The following is a 16,476-nucleotide window of genomic DNA, read 5'->3' on the forward strand; positions in this document are numbered from 1 at the left end:
CGAACCTGCCACTACGATGATAGATTCATGTTTCCAAAATGTTACCGCAAGTGACACGTTTTAACGTTCAGAACAAGCATCTTAATCATCTTAGTCTCTTAACAAAACTCCCCAGAACACACTCAAAAGGCACTAACGGCAGTTAGTGTCTATGAATGGGTTAAACAAGTTCATGCCTCCCTCCTTCTCTCTATATTTACCTCTTGCAAAACAAGAAAGGCAGATCCACCAGAGTGCAAGAAATGAATCATATTTTGCATGTAAAAGGAGTAGTGGAGGTGTTCTTCCTCTTAACCCTAACATACAGTAGGGGCCTACTGAAATGCAGTACTGGGGTCAGGAGTAAAACCCAACCCTGGCTTGAAAGCTGCCATCCCTTTTGGCCTTCACTCCTCCACATCCTATCTGCTACGAGTGCTCATCATTAGAGTTTTCAAAGTGCTATTCACTTGTTGTTGGGCACTGTTACAAGTCATGCCAGTCATATGAACTGCTGGCCAGAAGAAGATCACTTCCACTTTTTCCACCTTTTTCCACCTTTTTTTATAGTCATTTCTGTCTGATAGAGGTGCTACTTGAGTTTGTGTATGATAGAGATGCTAGTTGAGGTTTCGAGCACTGAGCCAGCTTCACAAAAATACCCGAAGTATTTTTATCAGAGCAGACCTGAACCCTGGAAGTGAAAGCCAACAAGAGATGACACATTTAGAAACTGAAGCTGCTGGGCAGGTGTAAATCCCTGACACAGGAGAAACACACAGTCTGCCCGACCAAAAACACATCCATGTTGATCCTTGATAAGGTATACAGAGTGGTCTGTCAAATCACGCATTTCCCTGTGGATTCTACTTCTAGTATTTTCTTTATCGTCCATCGGTTGATTTCCTTAGGGGGATAGAACATATTGATCCCTGCTTCAGTGGTTAGGGACATCTCCCTGACCCTGCAACTCAAGGGCAACTTTTACTTTGAGCCAATAACAACCAATAAAAACAACTAATGGATAAAGAAAATACCAGAAATAGAATCCACAGGAAAATGCGTATACATTTTACCTTTGCATGTAGGACAAAACAAGCATTAGTAGGCCTATGCGGTAATAGACATAAAAGGAAGTAGATATGTGTTAAATGTAGCCTATTATTTTGGAGGGTTGGCAAACGACATGACTGGAGGATGCCCTAGTTTAGTTTCCGAAGGTTGGCAACAAGTTTGAGGTTTTTGCACGTTTGTACAAACGTTTGAGGGACAAAAGCATAAATAAACAATATTCAGCATAAGACATACTGGTTTCATTGAAAGAATAAACAGTAGCAATCCAAGAGGACGTACAGTATACACGACAGTATACACTTCATTTAGGGACAATGTGAAAGTTAAGATATAGTAAATTTACTAGAACTGTGTTCAGGTCCCAGGGAAGTATTTTCCTTACACAGAGACAATGAGCTCATATTTTCAACATCAATTAGTAATTGCATTGTTCCTCTTTTTCCAGTGGCCATAGCCACAGACCCAACCATTTCAAACACCCAGAGAGTTAAATGAACAGTGTTGTCTAACCAACAACAATGGAAATACAGCACAGCCAAGCCATCTTTCTCTTCTTATGAAAACTTGTTTTCCTATGCGGGAGGGATGCAAGTCGAAAAAAAGCCTGCAGCAGGGCGGACGTCTTCGTAAAAGCCACATTCACACCTTCTTGCAGCTCTTGACAGGTCTGTTGCTAAGCAACGGCCCCCATCTCGCTGGCACTAGTTCTTCACATGTGGTAAAGCTAGACGAACCTCAAGAGCTGTTCAGATGGTTGGATGGGGGGTGAGACTCATATCAGACAGTGACAATATCTGCTTTTAGAGACACTGATTAACACAGCATGTGATGATGACCCCAATTATCTGTCCCTCACAAAGTGCTAACAGGCACAGATTACAAAACAACACTTGCCCTGTCATCATGGCCATCTTGTAATGCAGTGTTTTCTATTTAGTTTGTTTGGTTAAACTTTTTCTTCAGGGACAAAGTACAGTATGCTTGATATACATTTCAATCATTCTACACAGAAAGTAAAGTAGTGAACAACAGGTCAGTTATTAACAAAATGGTACTCAAACGTTCAAATAATCCTCTTTTAATAAATTACAAATCAATTTACACTGTCTACAGCCAAGACCCCCTTTTGGGATGCAAATAAAAACTGATTCGAAACACAGAGAGGTTGGACACATCAAAAAATGACAAAACAAACCAGCTGAACATATTCACCAAATAATGAAATAAACAAATTGAAAAAAACTAAAAGGTACCAAGCAAAACATTCATTCAAATCAAACATTGAACGACAACAATACATTTACTATGCACAGGCACTGCACAGGCTGACAGCTAAGATAATAATACTAGCCATAACAGATGCGATGAGAGTGCGATGAGATGAAGGGAGAGAAGGACTGAGAGATGGAGGGAGAAGTGGAGCGTAGGGATGGAGGCTCCTCAGAGGAGGTTGTGGAGGAGGGCGGTGGCCAAGGCGGTGAGGGTCAGGCTGAGGGAGGAGACGGCAGCAGAAGCAGTGGCACTCTGGAAAGGCACTGTGTGCTTCAGCATCCATTTCTTCTCCTCTGTCAGGCCCTGCCTGTCCAGCTCAGCCCCCATTAGCTCACGTATGGTCAGGTAATAATTATCCAGCCACTGCAGCTGAAGAGGAGAACAATGGAGACTGGGTCAGGGGGACACAGACACAAATGAGCAGCAACCCAGTGCCACACACCACAGTAAGCTGGCACGGACACACATACATGCACTCACACGTGCCACATGCACGAGTGAAGGCTCCTCCTCAGAGGAGAAAGGGGAGGACGGACCATCCTTCTCAATGAATTTCATAAAAATACTGAAACATTAAAAAAGTTATCCTTTTTAGATAAAACTAAACTAAATATATTCACGTCACCAAATAATTCATTAAAACACACTGTTTTGTAATGAAGGTCTACAGTTGCCTCAACAGTACTCTGTAGGGTAGTACCATGGTGGAAACAGAGGACAGGTCGATTCCGTCATTTTCTGGGTGCATTGACTTCAATACAAAACCTAGGAGGCTCATGGCTCTCTCCCCCTTCCATAGACTTACACAGTAATTATGGTAACTTTCGGAGGACGTCCTCCAACCCATCAGAGCTCTTGCAGCATGAACTGACATGTCGTCCACCCAATCAAAGGATCAGAGAATGAATCTAGAACTGAAAACATAAGCTACAGCTAGCTAGCACTGCAGTGCATAAAATCTGGAGAGTAGTTGACTCAAAGAGAGAGAAAGACAATAGAGGAACAGTTTTGAACAAATACATTTCTTTAAAAATAAAGGAGAAGCAAAATAGATATTTAATTGTATTTTTGTTTTACTTTCACTTAGCTAGCGAATGCAACTAGCTAGTTTATCCTACTCAAACACCCGGCTCAAACAAAGAGGGATGCTATTTAACTAGCCGGCTATGGCTATCCAACACTGGAACTCTTCCAAGTCAAGGTAAGCTTTTGGTTTTATAACTGTATTGCCAGAGCGCGTAGATGCAAGAAGGAATTCTACAATGAGCAAAATGGTCACGCTGTTTGTACAGTATGTGGCTCCTATGAAAGTGAACTGTGTTTGCATGTGATCAGGGGTGTATTCATTCCACCGATTCTGTTGAAAAATGTTTCTTAAACGGAAGCAAATGGAAAGAAATGGGGATAAACATACCTGAATTTGTCCAATAGAAACTCTCATTTAGAACTGCTGGACTAATGATTACACCCTAGATCAGCTAGATGCAGGCAAGAGTGTGCAAGACTGTCTGTCACCTCGATTACTAAAATGTTGCTCTCGACCAATGCACCTACGTTGTAAACTTTTTAGGTGGTAGCAACCTCATGATGGGTACAGGGAAAACGAGAGTGTCAGGTAGTAGCCTAAACCTATTGATGTTACATTGAACTGAGTGAATGGCATATGAATGACAGTCATCCAATATGCTGTAATAGAAATAAGGCCATGCTCATAAAAAAATTATTGTTCTCCCTCATCTTAAACGTCTACATTGTATAATAATAGTGAAGACATCAAAACCATGAAATAACACATATGGAATCATGTAGTAACCAAAAAAAGTCAAAATATCAAAATCAAAATATTATCTATATATTATATATAAAAATATATTTTATATTTGAGATTCTTCAAAGTAGCCACTCTTTGTCCTGATGACAGCTTTGCACACCCTTGGCATTCTCTCAAACAGCTTCATGAGTGTCACATGTGCACCCTCTCTGGTTTCTAGGTCACCAGGCTGCTCGTTATGGCGCACACCTGTCACCATTGTTACGCACACCTGCACGTCATCAGACTCACCTGGACTCCATCACTTCCTTGATTACCTTCCCTATATACATCACTCCCTTTGGTTCCCTCCACAGGCGTTATTGTTTCTGTGTTATGTCTGTGCGTTGTTCATGTTATGTTTATTTATTAAAACACTCACTCTCAGTGTACATCGTTACAATGAGGTAGTCACCTGGAATGCATTTCAATTAACAGGTGTGCCTTGTTAAAAGTTAATTTGTGGAATGTCTTTCCTTCTTAATGCGTTTGAGCCAATCAGTTGTGTTGTGACAAGTTAGGGGTGATAGCCCTATTTGGTAAATGACCAAGTCTATATTATGCTCAAATAAGCAAAGAGAAACGACAGTCCATCATTACTTTAAGAGATGAAGGTCAGTCAATTCAGAGACATATCCCTGTAATTTATTAACCTTTATTTAACTAGGCAAGTCAGTTAAGAACAAATTCTTATTTTACAATGACTGCCTACCCCAGCCAAACCTTGCCCTAACCCAAACAACTCTGGGCCAATTGTGCGCCGCCCTATGGGACTCCCGATCACGGCTGGTTGTGTTACACCCCGGGATCTAACCAGGGTCTGTAGTGATGCCTCTAGCACTGAGATGCCTTAGACCGCTGCACCACTCGGGAGCCCTAAATGCTTAGAGAAGATGTTATGTCAAGTGTTATTGAAGTGTTGAGGTTGCAGGTTCACCTGGCACATCTAAAGTATTTTCTTTTGGGGTGTTGCTATAGGCCACCAAGTGCTAACAGTCAGTATCTAAATAATGTGTGAAATGCTTGATAATGTAGTGTGATGTAAACAGAGAGGTTTACTTTCTTGGGGCCCTGAATATTGACTGGTTTTCATCAAGCTGTCCACTCAAGAAGAAGCTTCTCACTGTAACCCATGCCTGCAATCTGGTAATCTGGAACAAGATCATCCACATGTATTGATCACATTTTTACTAATGATGTAAAACTTTGTTCGAAAGCTGTATCCATACCCTTTGGATGCAGTGATCACAATAGCTAGCTAACATTAGGCTCTAACTAGCAAAGCAAACGGTTTTGGGATATGAATAATAACGTCATACACGTAATGTTAGCTAGGGAGCTAGCCAGCTAACGTTAGCTAGCTAGCTAACAGTACACTTTAGCATGAAATGAAACCACTTTCTGTCAAAATTAGAAATGAGTAATATCTGAAAATGTAGCTAGCTAGACTTCTAGATCTTACATCATCATGTAGGATGGACGTGTTTCCCTGTCACGGATGCCATGCCACGGTTGCCCTTAGTTTGAAGATGTAATCCAGAGACAGTTGTTTTCTACATCTCTTTAGCTATCATACTCTAATTCCACTGATTTCAAAACTCGATCCTCCAGAAAGTGGAGAGTATCACTTATTATAGCTCCACTACACGCAAAAACATTTTTTAAAGCCGCGTTCGTCAGGATTACCAACGCGGACTGACCAACTCAAATAGACAGAAGCATTCTATATGGCAGGCCAATTTCTTTCTAATTTCTTTATTTTGTACTATTTTCTACATTGTAGAATAATAGTGAAGACATCAAAACTATGACATAAAACATATGGAATCATGTAGTAAGTAGTAACCAAAAAGTGTTAAACAAATCAAAATATATTTTAGTTTCTTCAAAGTAGTCACCCTTTGCCTTGATGGCAGTTTTGCACACTCTTGGCATTCTCTCAACCAGCTTCATGAATTAGTCACCTGAAATGCTTTTCTAACAGTTTTCCAACAGAGCTCCCACATACACTAGCGTTTAAAAGTTTGGGGTCACTTAAAAAAGAAAAGCAATATTTTGTCCATTTAAATAACATCAAATTGATCAAAAATACAGTGTATACATTGTTCATGTTGTAAATGACTATTGTAGCTGGAAATGGCTGATTTTCTATGGAATATCTACATAGGCGTACAGAGGCCCATTATCAGCAACCGTCACTCCTGTGTTCCAATGGCATATTGTGTTAGCTAATCCAAGTTTATCATTTTAAAAGGAAAACCCTTTTGCAATTATGTTAGCACAGCCTAAAACTGTTGGCCTGATTAAAGAAGCAATAAAACTCACCTTCTTTAGACTAGTTGAGTATCTGGAGCATCAGCATTTGTGGGTTCAATTACAGGCTCAAAATGGCCAGAAACAAATAACTTTCTTCTGAAACTCGTCAGTCTATTCTTGTTCTGAGAAATGAAGGCTATTCCATGCGAGAAATTGCCAAGAAACTGCAGATCTCGTACAACGCTGTGTACTACTCCCTTCACAGACCAGCGCAAACTGGCTCTAATCAGAATATAAAGAGGAGAGGGAGGCCCCGGTACACAACTGAGCAAGAGGACAAGTACATTAGAGTGTCTAGTTTGAGAAACAGACACCTCACAAGTCCTCAACTGGCAGCTTCATTAAATAGTACCCGCAAAACACCAGTCTCAACGTCAACAGTGAAAAGGCGACTGGCCTTCTAGCCCGAGTTGCAAAGAAAAAGCCATATCTCTGTCCAGTGTCTGTGTTCTTTTGCCCATCTTAATCTTTTCTTTTATTGGCCAGTCTGAGATATGGCTTTTTCTTTGCAACTCTGCCTAGAACACTTTTGTTTACTACATGATTCCATATGTGTTGTTTCATAGTTTGATGTCGTCACTATTATTCTACAATGGAAAATAGTCAAAATAAAGAAAAACCCTTGAATGAGTAGGTGTGTCCAAACTTTTGACTGGTACTGTAGGTCATATGTGACCCGTTTTGGCTTTCACGGTAGTCATACGTGTGTGTACAGAAGTAGTGTGAGATTCACTTTGAGTGACAGGTGTACTTAATTCAAACTGCAATAATATATGAGCACTGTTTCTGAAATGACCAAGATACAATAAAAAAGTAGCATGGCTGAACATAAACACGAATAGATTACAGATCAGGCTACATGTACAAAATGAAAGTGCTGGCTTTGTTTTCTCTGAGACCTCAGATAGTTAGTATTATCACTGCTGATAAACGTTATACGTGGTTTCTAAAAAAAAATAAAAAAAACGTGCAGGTCTTGGAAGCTGCCTGTAAACCACGAGGGGGATTTTCAGAGGAAACCCACACTGTCAGCATGAATACACCTCAACCTGCCAGTCAAATGTGTATTTACCTCATGCTATCGTACTAGATGTCCCAGAGAATTGAACCGTTCAATGTTTTCTGAACCTTCAGTCATACTATAATGCAGTCATAATAACGACCGAACGTGCATAACAGAGATCATATCAGAATACATACATAGTAATTCCACTGACCCAGTCTCCACTGACCCCTTTTTGCCATTTTACAAAGTGGGATTCTATATAATAAATAACAAATATAATAAAGGAAATGAATGAAGGAAATTAAATATGTAATTGAATAATGGCCGTCATGTCAGTCTTAGTTCGGTTGTTAATTGAGCTGACACTAGCTGTGATGGCGGTGAGGATGTTTTATCGTGACTGCTGATTATGTGTTTACGATATCGGCTGTCATTACAGTAAGTAGGCCTCGTGACAGAGTGTACAAGTTAAGTGTCAACACACCATGCGTTTCTTACCTGTTGAGGGCTCATGAGAGAGGTGTCAATCAGCTTCCTATCATACGGGACCAATGATACGGTCTCAAAGGTCAGGTAATTATGGCCATACTGCCGGAGAAAAATACACAAAGGGCAGAACTTCAACGATTGTCACACTCTTTGGACGCATTCCTAGCAGACTACATTGCAGAAACATGCCAGTGATGTAAGTGCCTTAATGTGTTTGGACCCCAGGAAGAGTAGCGGCAGCAGCTAATGGGGATCGCTAATCAATACAAATGTGTTTAACGTATCAGCATATAATATAGCAATCTGATGTCGGACTGCATAGTTGATGACGTGACACACAACTATTGGTTGATACAATGCATGAAGCCTGGAACACAACCTTTGGCATCCCTTATGGAAAAGTCATGTCTCACAAAGACGATTTCACACGTGAGACACATGATTTTCTGACATTTCACATGTAAAAAAATCACACATTTGGAGACAGTGCATTCAGAAAGTACTCAGACCCCTTGACTTTTTCCACATTTTGTTACTTTACAGCCTTATTCTAAAATTTATTAAATACATTTTTTTCCTCATAAATCGACACCCAATACCCCATAATGACAAATCGAAAACAGGTTTTTAGAAATTTTTGCAAATGTATAAAAAACTAAACTGAAATATCACATTTACATAAGTATTCAGACCCTTTACTCAGTAGTTTGTTGAAGCACCTTTGGCAGCGATTACAAGCTACAAGCTTGGCACACCTGTACTTGGGGAGTTTCTCCCATTCTTCTCTGCAGATCCTCTCAAGCTCTGTCCCCTAGCTGGGCCACTCAAGGACATTCAGAGACTTGTCCCGAAGCCACATCTGCATTGTCTTGACTATATGCTTAGGGTCATTGTCCTGTTGGAAGGTGAACCTTTGTCCCAGTCTGAGGTCCTGAGTGCTCTGGATCAAGGATCTCTCTCTGTACTTTGCTCTGTTCATCTTTCCCTCGATCCTGACTAGTCTCCCAGTCCCTATCACTGAAAAACATCCCCACAGCATGATGCTGCCACTACCATCTTTCACCGTAGGGATGGTGCCAGGTTTCCTCCAGACTTGACGCTTGGCATTCAGGCCAAAGAGTTCAATCTTGGTTTCATCAAACCAGAGAATCTTGTTTCTCATGGTCTGAGAGTCTTTAATTAACTTTTGGCAAACTCCAAGCGGGCTGTCATGTGCTTTTTACTGAGGAGGGACTTCCGTCTGGCCACTCTACCATAAAGGCCTGATCGGTGTAGTGCTGCAGAGATGGTTGACCTTGAAGGTTTTCACATCTCCACAGAGGAACTCTGGAGCTCTGTCAGTGACCATCGGGTTCTTGGTCACCTTCCTGACCAAGGCCCTTCTCCCCTGATTCCTCAGTTTGGCTGGTCGGCCAGCTCTAGGAAGTGTCTTGGTGATTCCAAACTTCTTCCATTTAAGAATGATGGAGGCCACTGTGTTCTTGGGGACCTTCAATGCTGCAGAAATGTTTTGGTATCCTTCCCCAGATTTGTGCCTTAACATAATCCTGTCTCGGAGCTCTACTGACAATTCCTTCGACCTCGTGGCTTGGTTTTTGCTCTGACATGCACTGTCAACTGTGGGACCTTATATAGACAGGTGTGTGCCTTTCCAAATCATGTGTAATCAATTGAATTTACCACAGGTGGACTCCAATAAAGTTGTAGAAACATCTCAAGGATGATCAATGGAAACAGGATGCACCTGAGCTCAATTTCGAGTCTCATAGCAAAGGGTCTGAAATAAGTTATTTCTGTTTTTTATTTTTAAGAAATGTTGAGAAAAAAATGCTTTCGCTTTGTCATTGTGGGGTATTGTGTGTAGATTGATTAGGATTTTTTAGAATTTTAATCCAGTTTAGGCTGTAATTTAACAAAATGTGGAATATGTCAAGGGGTTTGAATACTTTGCAAATGCACCCTAGTTGTCAGACCTTTTACATCTGACAATTGACGTCATATTATGGATAGCTAGAATCTTCCACAGCTTTAATACATCCCCATCATTGTTAAATGTTATTCATATTTACCCACACTTATCTGATATTTCCACATGTTAAATAAAAACGCTGTAGTTCAATAGTTTATCTACCTTTGTGTGAGCTGGCACGATGACGACAACATCTTCAATACGGATCCCAAAGTCATTTTCCTTGTAATATCCTGGTTCTGCAAGAGATACAGCCTGCTCATGAAATAAAGGTCTCCATTCTCTTCCTATTCATTCAAGTCAAAAAGGCATCTAAAAAAATCTACATGAACCTTCTGACAAACCTCAAGATGTTAATTGAAGATAAGGACACACATTTGATTTGGTAAGATCTTACCTATAGATGTGAACATGCCTTCCCGGAATGGAATGTTATTGCTCTGAAAGCCAACAGGCCCTGTGACGGAATTGAGATAAGTCAAATCCAAACATATACAGTGGGGCAAACAAGTATTTAGTCAGCCACCAATTGTGCAAGTTCTCCCACTTAAAAAGATGAGAGAGGCCTGTAATTTTCATCATAGGTACACTTCAACTATGACAGACAAAATGAGAAAAAAAAATCCAGAAAATCACATTGCAGGATTTTTAATGAATTTATTTGCAAATGATGGTGGAAAATAAGTATTTGGTCAATAACAAATGTTTATCTCAATACTTTGTTATATACCCTTTGTTGGCAATGACAGAGGTCAAACGTTTTCTGTAAGTCTTCACAAGGTTTTCACACACTGTTGCTGGTATTTTGTCCCATTCCTCCATGCAGATCTCCTCTAGAGCAGTGATGTTTTGGGGCTGTTGCTGGGCAACACGGACTTTCAACTCACTCCAAAGATTTTCTATGGGGTTGAGATCTGGAGACTGGCTAGGCCACTCCAGGACCTTGAAATGCTTCTTACGAAGCCACTCCTTCGTTGCCCGGGCGGTGTGTTTGGGATCATTGTCATGCTGAAAGACCCAGCCACGTTTCATCTTCAATCCCTTGCTGATGGAAGGAGGTTTTCACTCAAAATCTCACAATACATGGCCCCATTCATTCTGTCCTTTACACGGATCAGTCGTCCTGGTCCCTTTGCAGAAAAATAGCCCCAAAGCATGATGTTTCCACCCCCATGCTTCACAGTAGGTATGGTGTTCTTTGGATGCAACTCAGCATTCTTTGTCCTCCAAACACGACGAGTTGAGTTTTTACCAAAAAGTTCTATTTTGGTTTCATCTGACCATATGACATTCTCCCAATCTTCTTCTGGATCATCCAAATGCTCTCTAACAAACTTCAGACGGGCCTGGACATGTACTGGCTTAAGCAGGGGGACACGTCTGGCACTGCAGGATTTGAGTCCCTGGCGGCGTAGTGTGTTACTGATGGTAGGCTTTGTTACTTTGGTCCCAGCTCTCTGCAGTGAGATCTTGCGTGGAGCCCCAGATCGAGGGAGATTATCAGTGGTCTTGTATGTCTTCCATTTCCTAATAATTGCTCCAACAGTTGATTTCTTCAAACCAAGCTGCTTACCTATTGCAGATTCAGTCTTCCCAGCCTGGTGAAGGGCTACAATTTTGTTTCTGGTGTCCTTTGACAGCTCTTTGGTCTTGGCCATAGTAGAGTTTGGAGTGTGACTGTTTGAGGTTGTGGACAGGTGTCTTTTATACTGATAACAAGTTCAAACAGGTGCCATTAATACAGGTAACGAGTGGAGGACAGAGGAGCCTCTTAAACTTCTTATGGCTGCAAGGGGCAGCATTGAGTAACCTGGAAAGAGGTGGCCATTTCAAACGGCCTCCTACTCAATTCTTGCTCGTACAATATGCATATTATCATTACTATTGGATAGAAAACACTCTCTAGTTTCTTAAACCGTTTGAATTATTTCTCTAAGTGAACCAGAACTCTTTCTGCAGCCCATTTCCTATCCGGAAATGAGATTTCCAAAAGCGAGGTCTTTTTTCAAGAGCTTGTCTATAAAAGGGCATGTCACTTGGGACTATAGAAACACGTCATACACCTTCCCTTGGGTGTCATGCGGAAGTGAGAGCAGAAATGACTTGATTATCTCGTTCTAGGATTGAATACATCCTCTTTGAGTGAGAGGTCCGCCATTATTTTTTTTTTCGAAGGCGCGAAGTTGGACCTGGAATTGCCTCCTGGAAAACCGTCGTTATAGGTGAATATGATCTCCGGCTTCGATTTTATTTGATACATGTCACAATATCATCCTAAAATATGTTTTTTCAATATAGTTTAATTATATTATTGAAATTTATTCGGGACTTTAGACGTGATGTGTTGGAAGAATTTGTTCAAGAAGGAGAGGTTAGCGCCGCACGGCCAGTGTGCTTGCTAATTCAAGAGGGAAATAGTTCGTTCTGGATCCAAACAAAGACGGTTCTGGACAATGGACCCCTTTACAACATTCTGATGGAAGATCAACAAAGATAAGGACCCAATTTGGGATGCTATTTCATATATCTGTCGAACTGTGCTATCGCTGCCGATTACTTGGAATCAATGCTGTTGTGTGTTAGCTATTGCAGTAAGCTAATATAACGATATATTGTGTTTTCGCTGTAAAACCCTTAAAAAATCGGAAATATTGTCTGTATTCACAAGATCTTTGTCTTTCATTTTGCTATACACCATATATTTTTCAGAAATGTTTTATGATGAGTAATTAGGTAGTTGACGTTGGTGTCTGTATTTACTCTGGCTACTCCCGTGCTATTTCTGACTGTAGCTATGATGGTAGCATCAATGTAAAACTGATTTATAGCTCAAATATGCACATTTTTCGAACAAAACATAGATTTATTGTGTAACATGTTATAGGACTGTCATCTGAGGAAGTTGTTTCTAGGTTTGTTTGGTTGGATCTTGGTTAGTTAGGTTGGCTTTGTGCATGCTACCTGTGCTGTGAAAAATGTCTGTCCTCTTTTGTATTTGGTGGTGAACTAACATAAATATACGTGGTGTTTTTGCTGTAAAACATTTTAAAATCGGACACGTTGGCTGGATTCACAAGATGTTTAACTTTCAAATGCTGTATTGGACTTGTTAATGTGTGAAAGTTAAATATTAAAAAAAAATAGATTTTGAATTTCGCGCCCTGCAATTGAGCTGGATGTTGTCATAAGTGTACCGGTGTCGGGCCAGCCAGCCTAACAGGTTTTAAAGAAGAAGTTACAGGTCTGTGAGAGCCAGAAATCTTGCTTGTTTGTAGGTCACCAAATACTTATTTTCTACCATAATTTGCAAATAAATTCATTAAAAATCCCACAATGTGATTTTCTGGATTTCTTTTTCTCATTTTGTCTGTCATTGTTGAAATGTACCTATGATGAAAATTACAGGCCTCTATCATTTTTTTAAGTGGGAGAACTTTCACAATTGGTGGCTGACTAAATACTTGTTTGCCCCACTGTATGGTCACATACTGTACAGCTACTTTAATTTCCTTCTGTTATTTTCAATAGTGGATTCAAGGATTTTTTTTAGCATTGAGAATTGTAAAAAAAAAAGTGAAAATAATACAGTGTGATTGCTACAATGAAATCACAACAACTCTGATTATCAGTATCATAAAACGATACTAAAGATTCAAAATAAACAATAAGTCAAGCAATTATACACTCATGGACGCCAAAGTAGTTTCCCACGCCGTGACCCGTCCCATGGCCGTAGTTCAGACCCACTTCCCACAATGCCCGGCGCCCCAGCATCTCCATGTTTACACCTGTTGATAAACAAAAGCGTTAACGTGCCCTGGTGTCAAACATCCTTCAAACCTTTACAACCACTTCTTGTTGGCATACTTTAAAACATGTATTTTTCATTCCTCTCTTGAAGTAATCACTGATTTAACACAACCATGAAAGTAAAGAATCCCTCATCAAATCAAATTGTATTGGTCACATTCATGTGTTTAGCAGATGTTATTGCAGATGTAGCGAAACGCTTGTAATATATCTTTCAGTCGTGTGAGATCAGCGATCTCAAAGAAGGAAAGACTTTCATTAGAAAGTGCATTGACGATGTCGTACCCACAGCAACGATTAAAACATTCCCAAACCAGAAACCGTGGATTGATGGCAGCATTCGCGTGAAACTGAAAGCACGAACCACTGCTTTTAACCAGGGCAAGGTGACCGGAAACATGACCGAATACAAACAGTGTAGCTATTCCCTTCGCAAGGCAATCAAACAAGCCAAATCCCAGTATAGAGACAAAGTAGAGTCGCAATTCAACAGCTCAGACACAAGAGGTATGTGGCAGGGTCTACAGTCAATCACGGATTACAAAAAGAAAACCAGCTCCGTCGCGGACCAGGATGTCTTGCTCCCAGACAGACTAAATAACTTTTTTGCTCGCTTTGAGGACAATACAGTGCCACTGACACGGCCCGCTACCAAAACCTGCGGGCTCTCCTTCACTGCAGCCGAGGTGAGTAAAACATTTAAACGTGCGCAGACCAGCTGGCTGGTGTGTTTAAGGACATATTCAATCAATCCTTATCCCAGTCTGCTGTTCCCACATGCTTCAAGAGGGCCACCATTGTTCCTGTTCCCAAGAAAGCTAAGGTAACTGAGCTAAACGACTACCGCCCCGTAGCACTCACTTCCGTCATCATGAAGTGCTTTGAGAGACTAGTCAAGGACCATATCATCTCCACCCTACCTGACACCCTAGACCCACTCCAATTTGCTTACCGACCCAATAGGTCCACAGACGACGCAATCGCAACCACACTGCACACTGCCCTAACCCATCTGGACAAGAGGAATACCTATGTGAGAATGCTGTTCATCGACTACAGCTCAGCATTTAACACCATAATACCCTCCAAACTCGTCATCAAGCTCGAGACCCTGGGTCTCGACCCCGCCCTGTGCAACTGGGTCCTGGACTTCCTGACGGGCCCCCCCAGGTGGTGAGGGTAGGTAACAACATCTCCACCCCGCTGATCCTCAACACTGGGGCCCCACAAGGGTGCGTTCTGAGCCCTCTCCTGTACTCCCTGTTCACCCACGACTGCGTGGCCATGCACGCCTCCAACTCAATCATCAAGTTTGCGGACGACACTACAGTGGTAGGCTTGATTACCAACAACGACGAGACGGCCTACAGGGAGGAGGTGAGGGCCCTCGGAGTGTGGTGTCAGGAAAATAACCTCACACTCAACGTCAACAAAACAAAGGAGATGATTGTAGACTTCAGGAAACAGCAGAGGGAGCACCCCCCTATCCACATCGACGGGACAGTAGTGGAGAAGGTGGAAAGTTTTAAGTTCCTCGGTGTACACATCACGGACAAACTGAATTGGTCCACCCACACAGACAGCGTTGTGAAGAAGGTGCAGCAGCACCTCTTCAACCTCAGGAGGCTGAAGAAATTCGGCTTGTCACCAAAAGCACTCACAAACTTCTACAGATGCACAATCGAGAGCATCCTGTCGGGCTGTATCACCGCCTGGTACGGCAACTGCTCCGCCCACAACCGTAACGCTCTCCAGAGGGTAGTGAGGTCTGCACAACGCATCACCGGGGGCAAACTACCTGCCCTCCAGGACACCTACACCACCCGATGTCACAGGAAGGCCATAAAGATCATCAAGGACAACAACCACCCGAGCCACTGCCTGTTCACCCCGCTATCATCCAGAAGGCGAGGTCAGTACAGGTGCATCAAAGCAGGGACCGAGAGACAGAAGCTGTTTTTCAATCTCAAGGCCATCAGACTGTTAAACAGCCACCACTAACATTTAGTGGCCGCTGCCAACATACTGACACAACTCCAGCCACTTTAATAATGGGAATTGATGGAAATTATGTAAAAATGTATCACTAGCCACTTTAAACAATGCCACTTAATATAATGTTTACATACCCTACATTACTCATCTCATATGTATATGTATATACGGTACTCTATATCATCTACTGCATCTTGCCATCTTTATGTAATACATGTATCACTAGCCACTTTAGACTATGCCACTTTATGTTTACATACCCTACATTACTCATCTCATATGTATAGACTGTACACCATACCATCTACTGCATCTTGCCTATGCCGTTCTGTACCATCACTCATTCATATATCTTTATGTACATATTCTTTATCCCTTTACACTTGTGTGTATAAGGTAGTAGTTGTGGAATTGTTAGGTTAGATTACTTGTTGGTTATTACTGCATTGTCGGAACTAGAAGCACAAGCATTTCGCTACACTCGCAATAACATCTGCTAACCATGTGTATGTGACAAATAAAATAAAATTTGATTTGATTTGATGCATTTTCAAAGTATTCAACAAACAGGGCCTCAAACAGACACAATGTACTTTGTGTAAAATAAGCACAAAAATCACCTTGCTAAGGGACTAGTGAAAAAAGAGTGCTCTCTTGTGGTTGTATAGAACATTGCACGTATACTTTTACATATCCACCAGTAGTAGCCTCTGACAGTGGGACGTGAATGACCATCTGCTTCTGTGCAGTTGTACA

General features: G+C 41.4%; 1 protein-coding gene across 1 annotated transcript in view; it reads right to left on the reverse strand.

Annotated features, from left to right (window-relative positions):
* Positions 1 to 2,115: 2,115 nt before the first annotated feature.
* Positions 2,116 to 16,476, reverse strand: part of xpnpep2 (X-prolyl aminopeptidase (aminopeptidase P) 2, membrane-bound) — a 33,444-nt gene continuing 19,083 nt past the window's right edge. Inside the window, exons 17-21 of the mRNA XM_055889390.1 lie at positions 13,599 to 13,703; positions 10,313 to 10,372; positions 10,078 to 10,154; positions 7,956 to 8,045; positions 2,116 to 2,694 (exon numbers count right to left, since the gene is read on the reverse strand). Of these exons, the coding sequence (XP_055745365.1) occupies positions 2,494 to 2,694; positions 7,956 to 8,045; positions 10,078 to 10,154; positions 10,313 to 10,372; positions 13,599 to 13,703 (533 nt within the window). The 3' untranslated portion in view covers positions 2,116 to 2,493. The remainder of the gene's footprint in view (positions 2,695 to 7,955; positions 8,046 to 10,077; positions 10,155 to 10,312; positions 10,373 to 13,598; positions 13,704 to 16,476) is intronic.

Source organism: Salvelinus fontinalis, chromosome 29 (assembly GCF_029448725.1).
Source record: "Salvelinus fontinalis isolate EN_2023a chromosome 29, ASM2944872v1, whole genome shotgun sequence".
Lineage (NCBI taxonomy): Eukaryota > Metazoa > Chordata > Actinopteri > Salmoniformes > Salmonidae > Salvelinus > Salvelinus fontinalis.